This window comes from Bos indicus x Bos taurus, chromosome 19 (assembly GCF_003369695.1).
Source record: "Bos indicus x Bos taurus breed Angus x Brahman F1 hybrid chromosome 19, Bos_hybrid_MaternalHap_v2.0, whole genome shotgun sequence".
Lineage (NCBI taxonomy): Eukaryota > Metazoa > Chordata > Mammalia > Artiodactyla > Bovidae > Bos > Bos indicus x Bos taurus.
This window is the reverse complement of record NC_040094.1, coordinates 49092615-49112079: the sequence shown is the minus strand read 5'-3', so window position 1 is coordinate 49112079 and position 19465 is coordinate 49092615. Positions and strand designations below refer to the sequence as shown.

The 19465-nt window shown below is 39.6% G+C and overlaps 1 protein-coding gene across 3 annotated transcripts in view; it reads right to left on the bottom strand.

The window, feature by feature from the left end:
• Positions 1 to 19051, bottom strand: part of DDX42 (DEAD-box helicase 42) — a 35867-nt gene extending 16816 nt beyond the window's left edge. Inside the window, exons 1-5 of one of the 3 annotated variants that reach the window (XM_027517596.1) lie at positions 18857 to 19051; positions 8952 to 9188; positions 7071 to 7221; positions 1742 to 1803; positions 416 to 452 (exon numbers count right to left, since the gene is read on the bottom strand). In XM_027517596.1, coding sequence (XP_027373397.1) covers positions 416 to 452; positions 1742 to 1803; positions 7071 to 7221; positions 8952 to 9172 — 471 coding nt within the window. In that variant the 5' untranslated portion in view covers positions 9173 to 9188; positions 18857 to 19051. Of the gene's footprint in view, positions 1 to 415; positions 453 to 1741; positions 1837 to 7070; positions 7222 to 8951; positions 9189 to 18856 lie in introns of those variants that run through there. The other 2 variants (XM_027517597.1, XM_027517598.1) reach the window with 2 other exon arrangements.
• Positions 19052 to 19465: the final 414 nt, after the last annotated feature.

Sequence of the window (19465 nt, the reverse complement as noted above, 5' to 3'; positions counted from 1 at the left end):
TAAAGGACTGTCATTTAACGAATGTTCCATCTTGAAACACAAGAATCACAAACAGAACCCTTAGAAACAGGTCAAGGTTAGGTGTTACGAGAGGTTGTCTATAGATCCCACACTATTCTACTTCTTGATTTATCAGAATAAACATTAATTTTGGATTAAAAAAAATCACGCTGAGTAAAGCTCATCTTTATTTGTGATATCGTACTTGACCAAAATTTCCATCTTCAACATGGGGGAAAGCCACATGAATCTTTATATTACCAACTGGTCACACAGGTAGAAAAGGAGCAAGTCAAATGACATTCCCTGCTGAACGTCAGGAATGGCCATTTCAGTGAAGACAAGCTCTAGCTTGTCCCCAGGACAGACTTTGTGGGGTGAAAGTAAAAGATAGAAATACTGCATAGGAACTCACTTGGTCATCTTCCTCTTCAATGTCATCTCGAATACCCCTGGAAAAACAAGCGGAGAAACAAACTTCCCTGCAAATGTTCCACATACCCAGCTCCATACTTATAGCACATTAGTGTTGAATTCCATACAGGACAGGAACTCTCAACACTAACAATAACAAAGTAGCAGTAAGCACACTGGAAGCCATCCATCCACCACGCATGTCTGATTTCACACTATAAGCTGCAGTTTGCATTTCTTTTGAATGGGATGATGTGGTACCCCTAGAAACATCAAATATATCAATACTAACAAGAATATAGGGAGTAAAAACTTGTGAAGAGATACCCAAGGGCCCTAGCTTTGTATATCCCACACAACAAACACAATGCAGTTGTGAAAAGGATTTTGTATTAAAAGCAGAAACAAGAAGAACACCTGCATTTGGTATACACTAAAGATGGTCACAACTGCCTTAAGGTGCCCCAGAGTTTTTAGCTCTGAGTAACTGCATTCAGCCAAAATCCTCAGGGACAGGGAGAAAAACTACATCAACTCTTTTTAAAATCTGGGACTAAAACAGTTCATGTGGAGAAGTGGACCTTCTCCACTTGCATCTCTCAGGAACTATGAAAGTATAGTTGCTTAATTCCCACAACCATTGCTTTTTAATCAGACTTTCTGCCTACCCTAGAGCACTTGCTATCCCTAGGGCAAGCAACACCACCAGTGGAGGGTAGCTGGAAGGGAACACAACACAAAATAAGCACCCAAGCGAGGGCAGACCCTCCGTCTGGCACAGGAGCCTTGGGGAGGGGCTGAGCACTGACTGCCAAGCAGAGGGCAAAGTCCAACCTGCCTGCCTGTGCTTGGTAGCAAAAGCCTTAACAAAAGTATGTTCAGCAAGGGAAAGAGGAGAATTCTCTTTCCTAGAAAATAAAAGTATTTCAAGCTCTGACTAGATGCTAAAGCATGTCGCCCTCAAATCAGATTTTATTATTTATTAATAATATACATAGTTTTTTGTATATAATTACGGTTACATCTTAAAAATCAATCACATATGCATAAACCTATTTTATATTAGTTACGGGGACAAAACTCAGAAAAATGAACCCAAACTAGTAATGATGCTCTCTTGCTTCCCTAAAAACTATTTACAGTTGAATACCAAAGAGAATGCAAATGCAGTCATCTCTATTACCTACAAAAATATTATTTAAGGTAATAACTTTAAGTCAGGACATTTGTGCAGTTTAATTTTTCTTTATAAACTTTGGGGGAACAGGCTTTGCAATAATGTAGCAATTGTCATGTAACCTTTCTGAAGGAGAAGAAAACAACTTACTTTACGTTTTTTCTTTCCTTGTCCTTTTCTTCAAGCCTCTTCATGTCTCTAGCCGCCTGATCCTAATGAAACAAAAGGCCGTATGGAATCACCAACTAAAAACATTGAAAGGAAAATTTCTTTATAAAGAATTTTTAGATTCAAACAAGCACCATCACAGTTTTAGCTATGCATTTTGACAACTGCACTGATGCAAATTGTTTTTTGACAATTATTTTTTAGAGAGAAATACCCATGTTCTAAAAACTTGACTATATATGCAGATTCCATAGTTTTTATCTGCAAATATACCATGTGTGGAAAAATTAGTAAAAATGCTTGATTGACTTTTTTTTTTAAAGAGTGCCATTGCCTTCTCCGTAATTACCAAAGGGGCTAGTAAAAAAATGCAGATTTCTGTATCTGGCTCTAGAAAGGTGGTTCTGAGCCTTGGGTGATTCTATCCCCCGTGGACATCTGGCAATATCAGGAGACATTTTTTGGCGGGCACAACTTGGGGTGGGGGCAGCTGTTACTAACATCCAGTGGGTGAAGGCCACAGATGCCTCTAACCATCCTGCAACGCACAGAACAGCCCACCAGAGAACTACCCAGCCCTAAATGCCCTTAGGGTGAAAACCTTGCACTAAGTAAACTGCAGCCATGAAATCAAAAGGCGCTCGCTCCCTGGAAAGAAAGCTATGACCATATTAAAAAGCAGAGACATCATCTTGCCAACAAAGGTCCGTATAGTCAAAACTACGGCTTTTCCCATAGTCATGTACAGATGTGAGAGCTGGACCATGAAGAAGGCTGAGCACCCAAGAACTGGTGTTCTGAACTGTGGTGCTGGGGAAGACTCTTAAGAGTCCCTTGGATTGCAAGACCACCAATCAATCCTACTGGAAATCAACCCTGAATATTCACTGGAAGGACTGATGCTGAACCTCCAATACTTTGGACACCTGATGGGAAAAGCTGACTCACTGGAAAAGACCCTAACGCTGGGAAAAGCTGAGGGCAGGAGAAGGGGACAACAGAGGATGAGGTGTCTGGACAGACAGCATCACTGACAACGGACATGAGTTTGAACAAACTCCAGGAGACAGTGAAGGACGGGGAGCCTGGCATGCTGTAGTTCAGGGGTTCAAAGTCAGACACGACTTAGCAACGGAAAAACAACAAATAAATCTACTAAATCAGAACCCTTTGGGGTGGACTTACATGTCCACCCCACTTACATGTGAAATACATGTACTTTTCCCATTTTTCATAGGTAATTTTTATATAGCAAATTGATAATTATTGATCTAAATTAATTCTTTGCTTTATACACGTGAAAATCAAGGGTAGAAGAATAAACTACTTTTCGCCAAGGTTAAAACGCATTCTGCTAACTGTTTTTTGTTGTAAAGCAATGTGAGTTTTTCTGACTTCTTTGATTTGCATTAATGCAATACCTTGGCAACAACACTCTCCCCAAGATCAGATAACATCCAATCTCTCCGTCCGAAAATCAGCAAAATGCCTTTGGATACTACAGCAGAAAATATCTGGAAGAATGATGTTGTATCAAAAAGATTTAACCTCCAAACAGCTTCAACTACTTGAAATTCCAAGCAAGAGAATTTGGACCATTCTTGGATACTCCTACTCAAAAAGGGCTATGCCAGTTTGCACTACCAAAAATTAAATCTAAATTTAAACCTCAAAAATCAAGAGTTGATTTTTATTCTAATTCATCACTAGGGATCTGAAAAAATAATGAGAAACACAGCCCTTTGGGAAATGTCCATGTATCAAGAAGATTAAAAAAAAAAACCTAAACCAATATGTATATGATATCTCAAACAAAACAAACCATTTATCCATTGCCTTTACTTCTAGAAAGAATCATTTAACACACTGTATTTACAAAATTGCTACCATCTTGCAAAGCACAGGTATGTTCTGAGTAGTTCTGGTAAGCATTATGCAGAAATACACAACACAAGAACTCAGATGCTGAATGATACAGCAAAAAGAACATGGGCTTTGGAGTTGAATCCTGGCTCTGCTACTTTTTAGGTATACACTCTTTGGAAAGTAATTTATTCTAAATCAAAGGTGGGAAACCCAAAATACTCAATGGGTAGCAATTTCACAATGAATGAAGTGAGGCAAGATAAGGAAAGTTCTATACTTCTGACACGGACATGTTTTGCTTGCATTTTACTAAGTTGTTTTTGTTTAGCTGCTAAGTTGTGTCTGACTCTTTGTGACCCCACGGACTGTAGCCCTCCAGGCTTCTCTGTCCATGGGATTTCCCAGGCCAGAATACTGGAGTGGGTTGCTATTTCCCTCTCCAGCAGATCTGCCTGACCCAGGAATCAAATGCACATCTCTTGCTTGGCAGATAGATTCTTTACTACTGAGCCACCAGAGGAAGCCCTGAATATTCTAAAGAAGGATGCTCTAATTTTTCTTTTAAACACATAGCCCTGAGTTTTATTTTCGGATATTTGACAACAGACCCACACTCAGGAAATCTACTTCTCCACTATAAGAAAATTATAACACAAATATGACGGTAAAAGGCTCTAAGCGATGGCCTCAGTGTCAAGAAGACAACAGGGACTGATGGGCGAAGTAGAAAAAGCCTGCCTTGCCCAAAGCAGGCAGTTATTTTGTCAGCAACAGCCTGTTTTGTGCCACACACGAATGCAGTCCCAGTCCTGCCACATTTTTCACTTTTCAGGAGACTGATCTTTTAGACAAAAATCTCCGGATCTTAAAAAATGTTGGCTCCTATTTTTAAAAAGCATCGTTTACACCAAACAAAACCACATCTTTACTGGATTCTTTTCCCCCCCTGCTTCCTCAGAGGAGAGATGAATTCTGGCTGAAGACTTCAGGTAACAAGTAACTGAGGAATCTAGAAGGACTTTACTTCATAAACAATGAAGCGACAGTTTCTGAGTAAGAGGAGTAATATGACAAGAAACACGCTTCAGCCCAATTACTCTGTAGCTGTCCACTACATGAATAGGAGAGCAGAGAGCCTAAAGAAAGGAGGGAATTAATTTAGACCAGGTAAGAGTTAAGGTAGAGGGGAAGATGACCATAATGGAAACAGAAACAGATACAAGAGATACTGTAAAGACTGACAGAAGCTGGCAAATGATGAGAGGAAGGCAGTACTATGTTCTGCAAGAGCTAGTTCTCAGGACTACTAAGCAAGAAAAATCAGATCTGCATCCCAGCTCTGCCACACAGTACCAATGTGGTTTGGAGAAGTGATCTGGATTATCTCAGGGTTCAGTTTTTTTTATCAGTTAAGAAGTTTTATATAGTTTTTCTGCCTATTCACCTTTGTTATTCTGAGGAATAAATAAAGCAAGACATGAACATGCTTGATCAGTTACTAGAAAAAAAAAAAGAAGGGACTTCCGCAGCAGTCCAGTAGCTAAGACTCTGCCTTCCAATACAGGGGGCACAGGTTCCATCCCTGGTCAGGGAACTAAGATCCCACATACCACACAGCAAAAAAGAAAAAAAAAAAAAAAGAGAAAGAGAGAGAAAACCCAAACAATAAATGAAAGAGAAGAAATCACAACAACCACAAAAAAGCCATAAGAGAATACTATGAACAATTAGATGCCAACAAATCCAACAACCTAGAAGAAATGGACAGCTTTCTAGAAACATGCAGCCCACCAAAACTGAATGAAGAAGAGAAACAGGTAAACTGAACAGACCAAACATAAGAAATTAAATAAAATCTATAATTAAAAAACTCCCTACAAACAGAAGTCCAGGACCAGGTAGCTTCACTGGGGAATTCTACCAAAAATACAAAGAACTTACACTGATCTTTCCCAAACTCTTCCAAAAGACCACAGAGGAAGGAACACTCCCAAAGACATTCTATGAAGCCACTATCACCCTGAAACCAAAACCAGACAAAGACACTACCAAAAAATAAAAGTATAGGCCAGTATCTTTGATGAGTATATGTGCTGTGTGCTATGCTAAGTCGCGTCTGACTCTTTACGGCCCCACGGTCTATAGCCGGCGACTCCTCTGTACATGAAATTTTTCAGTCAATTACTGAGTCACTTTTTGCTGTACAGAAGAAATTAACACAACACTGTAAATCAACTATACCTTAATAAAATTGAAAAAAAAAGAGGGGCTATTTGAAGGAAGAAATTAAAGCCAATTTGGGAATTTTCTGGCAGTCCAGTGGTTAGGACTGTGCTTTCACTGTGGAGAGCCAGGGCTCAATCACAGGTTAAGAAACTAAAATTCCACAAGCTATTTATTGGGGCCAAAAAAAAAAAAAGTTAAAGGGACCAGGGGAACACATCCATGTAAAAATAGCCAATATGTTTCTAGAAAAGCAGAGCTGAAACTAAAGAGAGACTATGGATCTAAAGATATTAATTTATTCACACAGAAGTTAATTTTGGAAGTGGGTGAGATCACTAAGGAATGTATAAAACCTGAAGACAGCACATTAATAAAGAGAACTGTAGCAGAATCATATGAGAAACTGGAAGAGAATCACAAGAATGACAGATACAGTCACATGGCTAGGTAAGGACTTTTTTTTTGGTGTAATCACATGGTAGTTGTTTTTTAAGAGTTATAGACATAGAAATACCAACAGATGAAATGATATGTCAGAGATTTACTTTAAATAATGTAAAAGGGGGTGGGAGGTGTCAGATAACAAAAGACTGGCCAAAGTGTTACCTGATAAAGCAGGGTGAAGGGCATATGGGAACTCATCTTATTATTCTACTTTATGTGTTTGAAATTCTTCATGATACAAAGTAATTAAATAGAAAAGTCAGAGACATGGGAGAAAAGAAAAAAATACAAAATCACAAAAAGCCTAGTGAGAAGAGTTTTAAGGAGGAAGAGGTCACAAGTCTCATTTTCTACAGCAAGGTCACGAACATGGATAAAAAGAAATAAACACCAGAAGTACGGAATACAGAATCTGTAATTTTAGCAAATTCCTTAAGTTTAATTACCTTACATAAATATGTATTCAATAAAAGCTAGATTGAGTAAGATAGTATTCACTCCATTTAAGACTAAACCAAGAATTATTAAAATAGAACATACTACACACACGCACACTTGAGCCACTATGTTCAAGGGCTACAGTTCACATTCCTAGGCACCAATCATCTCTGAAAATGCTACAGGGCCATGGAAGTATATTTAAGAAACTATGGAATACAAGAGCAAAATTCTCTCAACAAAGGGCCAATAAACAAATTCTGAGGACTGAAGCACTAGGTTAATCTGACCTGTTTCTAATTGCTAAAGATGTTAACGTAACAGAGTTGATACTTGCCTCCACTTCAGCCATGAATGCCTCTAAGGGATCATCATCACTGTCAGAGTCTACTGGCTTGGAATGGAATTGCTGGCGGGTAGGTGAGTTCTCAGCAGGAATGTAAGGTAAATCAACGTTGCTAGAATCTTCTTCCTCATCTTCAAAATATCTGAAAATTAAGATTCATGATTGATAAAGTGAATGTTTAATTTGGGGGTGGGTGAATCTTTCATTTAACAAAATTTTTATTATGGTATGTATGTTACCATTAACAGATTTTGGTCCTTAGGCTTAGGACTTAATTATTAAGTATCATTTGATATATGCCAAATTCTAATATGGCAAAAAAACCACAGCAGATTCTCCATTTCAGTACTGTCTGCTAAAAATTACATTTCCAGTTCTGTCAAAAGGGATGAGTTTCCAATACAAAATTATCAACAGCATATCACTGTTGAACAGATACAGCAAATATTAAAGCATGCTATGGAAAAAATACTTTTGTATGAAATATCAAAAGCCTAGTTTATTTTTCACCACACTTTAAAAACTTTTAGAGATTAAATTCATAAGGCTAGAGATGTTCTTAAAAAGTTCTGGGCTATTTTCTAAGAACCAACAAAAAAACTTCTAGAATTGAAAATAAATGCTCAGGAGTATAGCCATTATTTTATAACTATAAAAGGAGAATAACCTTTAAAAACTGTGAATCACTCTGTTGTACACTCAAAACTAACATAACATTGTACACGAACCACACTTCCTCACCATACTGTGTTACGTATTCAGAAAACAACTTCAACATCTGGAAAAAGTACCACTTTCCCTCTAACAGATATCCCAGAAAAGAATATTGATATAGCTATACACTAAAACAAAACAAAAATACTGTTTAGAGCTTATCTCAGAATTAAATGAAAGAGTAATACAACAGAATATTAAAGAGATCAAAACTACAGTCTAAACTTCAAAGCATTTCAAGTCTTCATTTTAAAAGCTCTAACCATTCTTACATGCTATACACACACACACAAATGCATATTTCTCTATACAATAGTTTCATTTAATGTATCCCTGAGCTGGTAAACTGGTCTCTAGAATAATGATCCTGGACTTTGCTAAATCTTAAACACTTACTTATGAACTTAATTGCTAAATAATATACCAATTTTTTAAAATGCTGCTAAATACGTTAAAAACTGTGATCTTGAAGGTTAAAAAAAAAAAGCTCAACAGTGTAACGACCAGGCTAGAAATAATAGCAATACAACATTTCTTTAGATCTGGCAAAAAAAAAAAAAAAAAAAAGAACTTAAAATCTGTAAAGAATTAGAGCTCAAACTTTCAAACCCCAGCTTTTCAACAATCACTTTATTAGACAATCATGTTACAAAAGGTAACTGGTAAATATGGTTCCTGAGAACTGTGAGCAAAAATCTGAGATTTTCCTACCACTGTAAGATGTTACAACACAACAGTTTAACAGTTTTAAGGACTTCAGTGTTGAGTCAAACTATGTCTCTACCAGTTCTGATAACTGCCTGTGTTTACCAAACAACTTCTATGCTTTAAATAAAAAACTTCAGTGAAGAACATCAAAAACCATGTAAATTAAATAATTCAATTTTAAACAAAACACTTTAGCCGTATTTAGGTTTCAATGGCCTCAAATCCATTTTGGAACAAGGAAAAATAAAGGACCACACAAGTATTATATTCCTTGGGAATGAGTGAATGTAACAATTTAACTTGTTAGGAACAATGCAATTCAGTGAGATAACCAATTTAAGAAGTCGTTATTATTTGAGAAACAAATGGTTTTTTTGCTTCAATTTTTTTGATGGAATGAATACCTCAAAGACTAACCTTGCTAAATTACCAGATATTATTACCACTTACGCATTTTCTTCATCGAAATTGGCCCGTTTAGAACCAATTTTGTAGAAAGAAGGGAGCTGGGGTGGAGCCGACTTTCCAAAGCCAGAAGCAGAGCTGGCTGCCCCAAAGGCACTATGGGACTGCTGCGGGAGCTTCGGCTCCTCCTTCTTGCCAGCACTGATGGCAAAACCGCCAAAGCCAAAGCCCCTCTTGGTGCCGGGGCCACCTTTATTCCAGTTCATGGTGTCAGGGACTGATCTGTTAGGAACAAGACACATGGACAAATTTAACTTTATATAAAAGTGAACAGCCCACTGATGTTCATGTCTCTTCCAACCTTTACCTACAATTTTAAACATTTGCCTCTCAATTAAAATTTTAATTTTGGTACAAAAAAGATTGGCACAACACTGTAAATCAATTATACTTCAATTAAAAAAATTTTAACTTTGGACTTCAGATATGCAATATGCTAACCTCAGATACGCAGATGACACCACTCTTATGGCAGAAAGTGAAGAGGAACTCAAAAGCCTCTTGATGAAAGTGAAAGTGGAGAGTGAAAAAGTTGGCTTAAAGCTCAACATTCAGAAAACGAAGATCATGGCATCCGGTCCCATCACTTCATGGGAAATAGATGGGGAAACAGTGGAAACAGTGTCAGACTTTATTTTTTGGGCTCCAAAATCACTGCAGATGGTGACTGCAGCCATGAAATTAAAAGATGCTTGCTCCTTGGAAGAAAAGTTATGACCAACCTAGACAGCATATTCAAAAGCAGAGACATTACTTTGCCAACAAAGGTCCGTCTAGTCAAGGCTATGGTTTTTCCTGTGGTCATGTATGGATGTGAGAGTTGGACTGTGAAGAAAGCTGAGCACCGAATTGATGCTTTTGAACTGTGGTGTTGGAGAAGACTCCTGAGAGTCCCTTGGACTGTAAGGAGATCCAACCAGTCCATTCTAAAGGAGATCAGCCCCGGGTGTTCTTTGGAAGGAATGATGCTAAAGCTGAAACTCCAGTACTTTGGCCACCTCATGTGAAGACTTGACTCATTGGAAAAGACTCTGATGCTGGGAGGGATTGGGGGCAGGAGGAAAAGGGGACGACAGAGGATGAGATGACTGGATGGCATCACGACTCGATGGACTTGAGTTTGAGTGAACTCTGGGACTTGGTGATGGATAGGGAGGCCTGGCGTGCTGCGATTCATGGGGTCGCAAAGAGTCGGACACGACTGAGCGACTGAACTGAACTGAACCTTAATAAAACAGTCACATTTTCTTGTTTTTTGATACACATTTTTTAATTGGGAGATAACTGCTTTACAATTTTGTGTAAAGTTGTACACAAAATTGCTGGTTTCTGTTGTACAACGATGGGAATCGATCATAATTTCACACACACACACACCCCCTCCCCTCCATCTTGAGCCCCCTTTCTCTCCGGGTATCAGTCATACTTTTACACACACATACACTCCTCTCCCTCTTGAACTCCCTTCCTCTCCCCTTGAAACAGTCACATTTCCTAAAACACCGAAGACACCGTAATTTATTTTACTGAGCTCTCAATTGGAACAGGAATTCAGTATTTAATATCATACCCTTCAAAAAGATTCGATTGCCAGTTGAATATCTTATTCAGTTAGCCTACTGTTAAAGATTACAAAGAAATCTCCTGAGCATCATTCAAACTCATTTAAAAATAAAACTTTTTATCTTATTAGTCTTGGTTTCAAAAAACTTTTTAATGAAACAAGTTACCTAAGTTTCACAGAACAGCAGAAAACTCAGAAAGCAAAAAAGAACAAAATTTAACACTACCTGAAACTCCTCTCCCAGATACACAATTTTGTTGATATATTTTGCTTTTTTTTTCTATGCGTGTGTATACACACACACAATTTAAGATCAAAACTGAAACCATACTGTACAAATTGTTTTATTGATTTCTTCACCTTATGATACACATGACTATGTGAATAAATACACTTCTCTACTTCTGTTTCTTTTTTTTTTTAAGTTGTGAAACATATCCTGTGTCTTTGTCTATACTCTTTATTATTTCCTTAGGTTCAATTTTTTAAAAACACAACTGCTTATCAAAGGGAAAGTGCGTTTGAAGTTTCACATTTATGGACAAGTGTCCATTATACACTGAGTAACATGGTAAGGGCATAAAACAAGGCTGGTGGTATGATTCAATGTAAAAATGTGTACCTGTACCAAGACAGCTGGAGGGCTATTTATCAAAATGTTAATACCAATCATTTGAATTTTACTTTTTTTCTCTTTTAATAATGGTATTAAAGTCTACCATTAATAAGAAAAGTTTATATTTTTATAAAAGACTCTGAAGTCAATGTGAAAAGAGTTTCAAAAACTGCTTTTTACGATGGCACTGTTGAAGTGACTAGGAACAGGAACAATATGCTCTGCTCTTCTGGTTCTATACCCCGCTCACGGTTCTGTTTTACTGCTGTTACACAGTACTTGGTTCAGTCTGCTTAGTATTGAATTGGATCTATGCTACGTCAATCTCTACCCTCAGCTCCAGGTAGGGACTGTCTGTACTCATTTTGGACCTTTCGTAGAAAATATTCACGGTTAGGGAAAGCACTTAATAAGTAATAGCTCACTCAAACATAATTAAGACCATTTCTTGCCTTCTTCTGGAATTCCTTAAGAGGAATCAACATAATTCTAGTGAGATGATATTTAGTTAGAAGATTTACAAGCCAGAAAATTTTAGCATCTGAGAGTACTGTTTAACCAATCTGTGAGCCTGGCCTTCCAAAAGCTGTTCCTAAGCAACAAAAATTACAGATTTTGAATTTTAACCTTTTCCCTAGGGTATATAATGCGTAATAAGAGGCTGTTAGTAATTAATCCATTAAATTTTGGATTCTGAATTTTATCCCTTTTCCTTCTGTATATAATGCATAATAAAAATCTAATAATAAACAAGCCATTGAAATAGGTAAAGGAAGGATGGAAAAAACAAACGTTGGTAGATTTTAAGAATTACATGAACAATCTCATGGCTTATTGAAAGCCTGTTGAGAAAGTTCAGGCATTGTATTGGGCGCTGGGCATTTATCTATGAAAGATACAGTCCCATTCTCAAGGAATTCAGTGTAGTTTTAGGCAGCTTACAAAAAGAAATGATGTGTAGAGGTATTACAGAAAGCGCATTCATTGATGGCCCAGTAGAAGAGTACCCAACCTACCATGAATGGGGGACAAGGCAGTTTTTCTGGAGATGACAGTGGTGTTAATTTTTTAAACCTGAAGAGGTATTAGACCAGGGAAGAAGTGCCAGAGAGAAATTTTAGATCAAAGAACTGTAAATGCTACCACAAAGGACTGGAAATAGTTCAGTGCAGCTAGAGTTCTCTAGGACTTTTGGGAAAGTTGCATGCACATGTTCAGAAAGACAAACGGCCCAGATATAGGGTTGGTGTACTATGCTAAGAATACACCATACAAAAATATACTCTGCCAGCTGTAAGGAATCATTAATTTTAAGCAAAAAAGAGGACATGTTTTGGATCACCATTTTAGAGACATCAGATGAGAGATGGCATGAAAAGTTGGGACACAAGGAAAGTGGTTAGGACATTATCATAAAAATGTAGATAAACCACAACAAGGTACTACAAAACTAAGGAAGTGGCTATGAGGAAGGGCGGGGTGTAGATCTGATGTTTTACTGAGGTATTTACGAGGAAGAATCAACTGGGGAGAATGACCAAATCAGACGTGGAAGCTGAGGAGGAGGAAGGAGGAGGAGGAAGAAGGAAGAGTCTAGAATAATTTTGGAGGGTTCTGGCTTTTACAGATTGGGTGAATGACAGTGCCATTAACAGAGATGGAAACCCAGAAAAGTCACGGGTGGAGAAGCAGGTAGAAAGTGAGATCAGTTCACAGTACCTATGGGAGCACTCAGGATAGCTGGCAAGTAAGGTCTGTAAGTGCAGAGAGAGATCTGTGAAGGAGTTCTAGGTACCACATGAGATATCCGCATTTGAGGTTACTAATGTAGATAAGCCAGCAAAGAGGGCAGAGAGAGCGAGAAAAGAGGTGTTAGTGGAGGTCCATACTTAGGAAGGATCGGGAAGAGAAGCTCATGTGAAAACCTGAAAAAGAACAGAGAGAGAGACACAGAGGGTAGCAGAGAACAGTGACATAGATGGTGCGAAGTTTTACAAGCAGAAAGAAATGTCCAATGTTAATAACAAAAGAGGAGATGGGGCGGGGGATGGGGCGCGGCGGGCTAAGAACTGAAAAGCCCCTGTTGAAGCAGTAGGGAAAAGGTTAAGTGATGATTGGTAAGGGGTAGAGGCTGAAGACAAGGCCAAGAGGAGTACAGATTACTTTCTAGGCCTTTTATCAATGTGAAAGAGAGTGTGAGGTGTTAACGAGAGGAATTTTGCCTTTTGTTTAAGGAAGACATCTAACCACGTTTATATGCTAAAGAGGAAAGGCCAACACAAATAGAAAAACTGAAGATTTAGGATGACAGGAAAAATCACAGGAACAAGGTGTTGCCGAGAGCTGAAGAGAAAAGACCAAAACCTTTAACAAGGAGTAAATAACACTTCCCCGTAGGCTGAGGACAGGAGAAAAGGATGGGCATAAATTAATCCCACTAAATAACCAAAGGGCTCAAATTACAAGAGAAATAAATCAAATACTTGGTTTTAAAAATTCAACTTCTGCAGACAGGCAAGCAGCATGACCTTGGGCAGGTGAGAGTTGCTTAATAGCTTAAAAATATGCAATACTTTAACTCTTCCAAGATGTGGGTCAACCCAAAGACTGAGAACCCTTAAGTGCCCCCACACCTTTCACTAGTGTGATCTAGGTCACACTGCCCATGTTCCCCAATTAACTGTCTCCAGCAATGCCAAACAATTGTGCTTTCTACAACCCACTGACTAGAATGTCAGCGCCACGTGGGCAAGGACTTTCTTGTTTTGTCCAACATAGTATCTTTAGTGCCTGGTGTACACAGTACTCAAAAATTTTTCGTTGAATGGATAAATATCAGGCTCTTCAAAATTCATCCCAGTATCTGTGAAATCCATCAGCTCCTATTATTATAAGCCTTGCTATCTAGCCAACCAGCTGTCCTGATGAAATCTAAGCCAGGTCATCCTCAGATACCACTGATTTTGACTTTCTTGAACCGTTTTCCTACTATTAGTCCACGTGTATGGCTACAGGTCCTCAACAATCAGAGGTCTGAGGGACTGTAGCAGATATAAGAAGCACAAGATGGCCAACCTCATCTCTATTTGGTTTTATCATTTTTTTTTTTAATGAGCCCTCCTCTGCTTAGGTTATAAGTCAATGAAAGTAATTTGCATTCTCTAGGCAAACACTGGAGAAGAGAAATCTACTCAATAGTTAATAAGGAAGTCAAAACATAGTGAGGACATTAAAAAATTAATGTAGTCCACCATTCATGGGTCTTCTCAAAGCTCCCTTTATAGTGGCTTATTAAAAAACCATAGAACTATATGATATAGCATTTCCTCTCCTGGCTGAGTATATGCCCCAAAGAACTGAAAACAGGGACAGACATTTGTTACACCCATGTTCCAAGTAGCATTATTCACAAGACAAAAGGTGGAAGCAACCCAAGTGTCTACAGATGGATGAATAAACTAAATGTGGCAAGATAAATACATAGCAGTAGTACTCAGACTTAAAAAGGAAGAAAATTCTGACACACACTACAACACGGATGAGACTTAAGGACGTCAAGTTAAGGAAATAAGCTGGACTTCCCTGGTCATACAGAGGATAAGAATCTACCCGCCAATGCAGGGGACACAGGTTTGATCCCAGGTCCGGGAAGATTCCACATGCCCTGAGGCAACTAAGCCCTCGGGCCTAGAGCCTGGAAACTGCAACAAGAGAAGCCATCGCAATGAGAAACCCACACACCACAGCTAGAGAGTAGCCCTCGCTATTACAGAACTAGAGAAAGCCTGGACACAGCAACGAAGACCTAGTCCAGCCAGAAATAAATAAAAGAAATAAGCCACTCACAAAAGGACAAATATGGTATGATTCCTCTTACATGAGGTACTTAGTCAAACTCAGAAGCAAAGTAGAAGGGTGGTTGCCAGGAATTAGGAGGAGAGAGGATGGGGAGTTACTGCTTAATGGGGGCAGAGTTTCAGTTTTCTAACATGAAAGAAGTTCTGTGGACACTGTGGTGCTGACGGTAGCAAAACAGTGTGGACGTACTCAGCGTCCGTGACCTGGCCACTTGAAAGTGGTTTTGATTTTTCATGTGTTATTTTATAAGTTAAAAAAAAAACACCCTTGAAAATCAAAGAATCAGAATTCAACTACACATGTATTTTTAGAGTGTTATTTTATCTGGTTTATGAGGGAGAATGATGCTGTCCAGACCTCAGTTTCTACTCTAAAATGCAAATATACTTGTGAAATTTCAGTTACATTTTTTCTCTTTAAAAAATACTGTTTTTAAAAATAAAACATTTACTTTGAAAAGAATTAGCTAATAGAACCATAAGCAAAATGTATCAGCATTTGCTTTAAAGACAGCAATATGAGTTGGGTCTTAGAAATCACCAACATGTTTTATGTAGACCAATAATCACCTTCTGTTTTGTGCCCAGTACTGAGAGGTAACATCTCTCCCTTCCTTAACCTACAAGAAGTGAGGGAAACAGCCCTATGAGGTAAAGTATTAACTGAAGTAACAGTGGGTCAGAAATAAATAGCAATAAGAGAAAATAAGAATTCCCACCTCTTTGGCAGGTGTTTGTTAATATTTTGGAACTAGGGAAAGTCACACTCAAAGGGGGTGAGCACTCAAACCTCCTTCGGGGTTTCTCCAGACCCTGACCCCTCACCTTCTGGCCACACACTTCTGATCCCATCATTCCCTTCAATTCAACAGCTCTCTAGTTACTCAATCAGGCTGGAATGAGACTCTCCATTGTGGCAATGAACCGCTTTACATGCACTCTGGTGAATGCTCTTCCCTCAACCTGCATTCTGTTCCCACCAGATCTCTCATTTTATCTATCTGCCAAAGCCTATCCTTCAACACCCATCTCAAATACCAACTCCTAGAACTATGACATGAATATGATTTCCCAGAGAAAAGCTACTTTCTTCATTAAACTCCTGTTCTAGTCTTAAAACACCCAACATCTATTCAAAACTATCTGTGTTCTTTTTTTCTCTCTCCAGCTCCATGTTACAAACTCTATGGCTTATTCATTTTCTTTTTCTTTTCTGTTTTCCAGAGAATACACTCATCATTCATATTTATTCAACATATAGGAGACCTGGGGAGATTCACAACTTGGCCAACGAGAAAAATTAAGGACAGCATAAAGTATCAATACCTGCTTGGTACCGTTTTAGGCACTAAAATGTGATTTAGTAGAAAATCTTAACAGCACAGTAAAGCAGCACAGACCATGGAGGCAAGCTGCCTATGTTTAAACACTGGCTTTGCCAACTAACTTGATGTGAACTTCTTGGAAGTTATTCAGCTTCTCCGGCCTTACTTTGCTCGTCTCTAAGATGGTGAGACTATCACCTACTTCATAGGGTTGGTGTGAAAAACTGAATTCACATACAAAAATACACCCGGAACAAAACCTGGCAAATGGTGCACAATGTGTATTAGCTGTCATGTTTATCATTATTTTTTTTTTCCCCAGAAATCAATCTCTCCACTGGTTAATGGAGAATATCAAGCTAAGACTTCTCAAGTTTCTTTCAACTTAGAGATTCCATACCCTGGTGCCATATGACACTGAAAATGTCAGAGATCACTACAAGTTGACAAATGGGGACAGGTTTCAAAAGAGAGCTAGAACCCAGAAGATGAGTTTTTTATTTTTTTTTTAACACGGAAAGATATAAGCTGAGTAGAGAAGTATGATGCAAGGAGGAAAGCTAGAAACAGCAAAGTCTAGGAAAGTAGAATAAGTGTAGGAACATAAGGAAGATAATTTGGCTAGTTTATGTTTTGAGAAATGGTGGAAAATAAGATATAAATGACTTTAAAAATAGTGGACTAAAAACAAATGATTATAAAATGTTACTTTTTCATTATCATTAACATTGTGTTTTTGGAGTAGGAGTAAGATTTCTAGTGACAGTTGATCACCATCTACTCTATCTAATAATCTGCCTTGAGAATAACTCACACACTATAAATCTGATTATTTAGCAAGAATCTGTACAAAACCCAAGAATTTCAACACATTCTTCTAAAGCCAAAATAAGTAACTGCTAGATTACACTTGTTTTAGAAGCATCTCTTTTCTCTCTGCCAGCTTAAAGAAACTAAGAGCTGATTACATAAAGATGTGATAAAACTAAAACATAAAGAACTGTACTCTTCCACAAATTGCACTGAATTATTAACAGTGTAGGTCAGATCTTACCATTCCCCTGCTCAAAACTCTCAGTTTCCATCTCAGGCAGAAGAAAAATGAAATCTTCACAACAGCCTAAAAGGTCCTGGTTATCTGGTGCTCCCTGCAACGCCTTGTTCCCTTCCCTGACCTTATCTCCTAATAATTCCTCCTTTTTGCTCACAGTACTCCAAACATGCTGGTCTTGTAACTGTTCCTCTAACAAGCCAGCATTGTCCTCTTCAAGGTCTTTATACTTGCTGGTTCCTCTGCCTGGAAGGATCATTCCTCCAGAAACTAGGTGGGCTCACTCCCTCACCTCCTTATCTAGTCCACTTAAACATCAGCTTGTCTGTAAACACTTCCCTGACCATGCTGTTTAAAAAGGCAACATCTCCCCATTCCTCTCTTCAGCTTTATTTTTTTTCACCTAAAGCATTAACCATCTTCTAACATACAGTATAATTTATATATTTGTTTTCTCTCTTTACCTCACTACAACGTTTCATGAGGGTCAGGGTCACAAACCAAGCACACTGGTAGGGAATAGGCACACAGAAGTTATCAACAAAAATATTTCTTGAGTGAATGAACTGCATATTAGGCCATAGTATGTCCCATCTGGGTACAGGAAAACACAACATACATTTTTTTTCCTTCACCACTTAAAGTCTAAACATGAATTCTGGTGTCAAAGACCTTCCACTGGGCTTGGCTCTGGAAAGTTAAAGCGAATTAAAACAGCATCTCTGCTCTTTAGGAGTTCGGTGGTGTGTATACAGAAAACAGATATATACAAAGATCATTCACAAAAAAACAAACTGTATGGGAACCCTGAGGAATCTGAATGACCGCCCAAAGGGGTGAGGGGGCAAAGCTTCCGCTAAGGTGATAAGAAAGCTAAGATTCCCCCGAAGTCTCGACTAGTATGATTGTTCTTCCTTATATTATTGGTGCCTAAGCTTGCAACTCCATATAAATTATTTACCCACATTAGAAAGGCTCTTTAGCAGGCCATAGAAAAGTTTTGTGAGGAGGCTGATGCTAGTCACACATATACTCAAAACTACACAAAGATCACCGACTATGCCTTTCACTGTCTTCAGATTTGGCAACTTTGGCCTGGCAGGTCCCCCGATCTGGAGACTAGCATCTGCTAACTGCTGCTGGCTCGGATCAGAATCCTCCCCATGCCTATGCCTCCCGAAGCCCAGAACCCTGCAAATCCCTTCCCGGACGGGCGAGCGCCGCCTCCGGAAAGCCGCCAACTGGGCCTCATCAAGAGTTGTGGGAGAAGCGGGAGCCGTAGGAGGGCGACGAGGCTCCGAAAGGCTCCTTGAGTCTTCAGTCCCGCACTCCTACCCCTCCCCGGGCCCCTGCGCCTCGGCTTCCTGGAAGCTCCGCCGACTCTTTGTTAAGAGAGGCCGCGGTTCCCTGGCCCTCACTAGGCCCCGCAGTTGCCTGTGGTGCCCCCAAGGGGTTACGGCCCCGCGTCCAGACCCACCTCGCGCAAACCTGCTGCTGCGGCTGCGGAGGCAGCTGCTGCTACCGCCGACTCGGAGAGAACCTCACGGCCCGAAGTACGCGCGGTCCAGGCCCAGTCCCGCCGCGCTCCTCCCTCTCCGCCCCCTTCGCTACCGCCGCCGCCGCCACCGCCTCTTGGCCCGTTGCTGACGGAGGGGGGAGGGGAACAAAACCGGACATGCGCAGTGCGGAGAGCGCGGGCCGAAGGGCGGGGCCTGGTCTACGGCTCCCGGAAGGCGCCCCGGGCGCTGGGCCTTAAGGCTCCCAGATAACTTCACAGACGCCTCGGACCTGAGTGAGGAGTGTTCATGGCCCGTATAGGGAGTGGGTCTGGGAGTGAAGAAAGTAGTAGTGGCAGGGAGCTGCCAAAAAAAATAATCCCCCACAAGGGGCTCGGGTGGAAAATACATGCACATGAAATTGCCGATTCCCTAAACTCTGCTCCTTAGCAAATACGACCTGGGCGACATTTCTCCGCGTGCCCCTGGACACGTGGTCTTGTAGAGCATGGTGACTTTTAACTTCCGGAGCACGGGTTCACCGTGATGACAACTAGACTGAACCCTAGCGGAGAGCACTGGGATAGGCG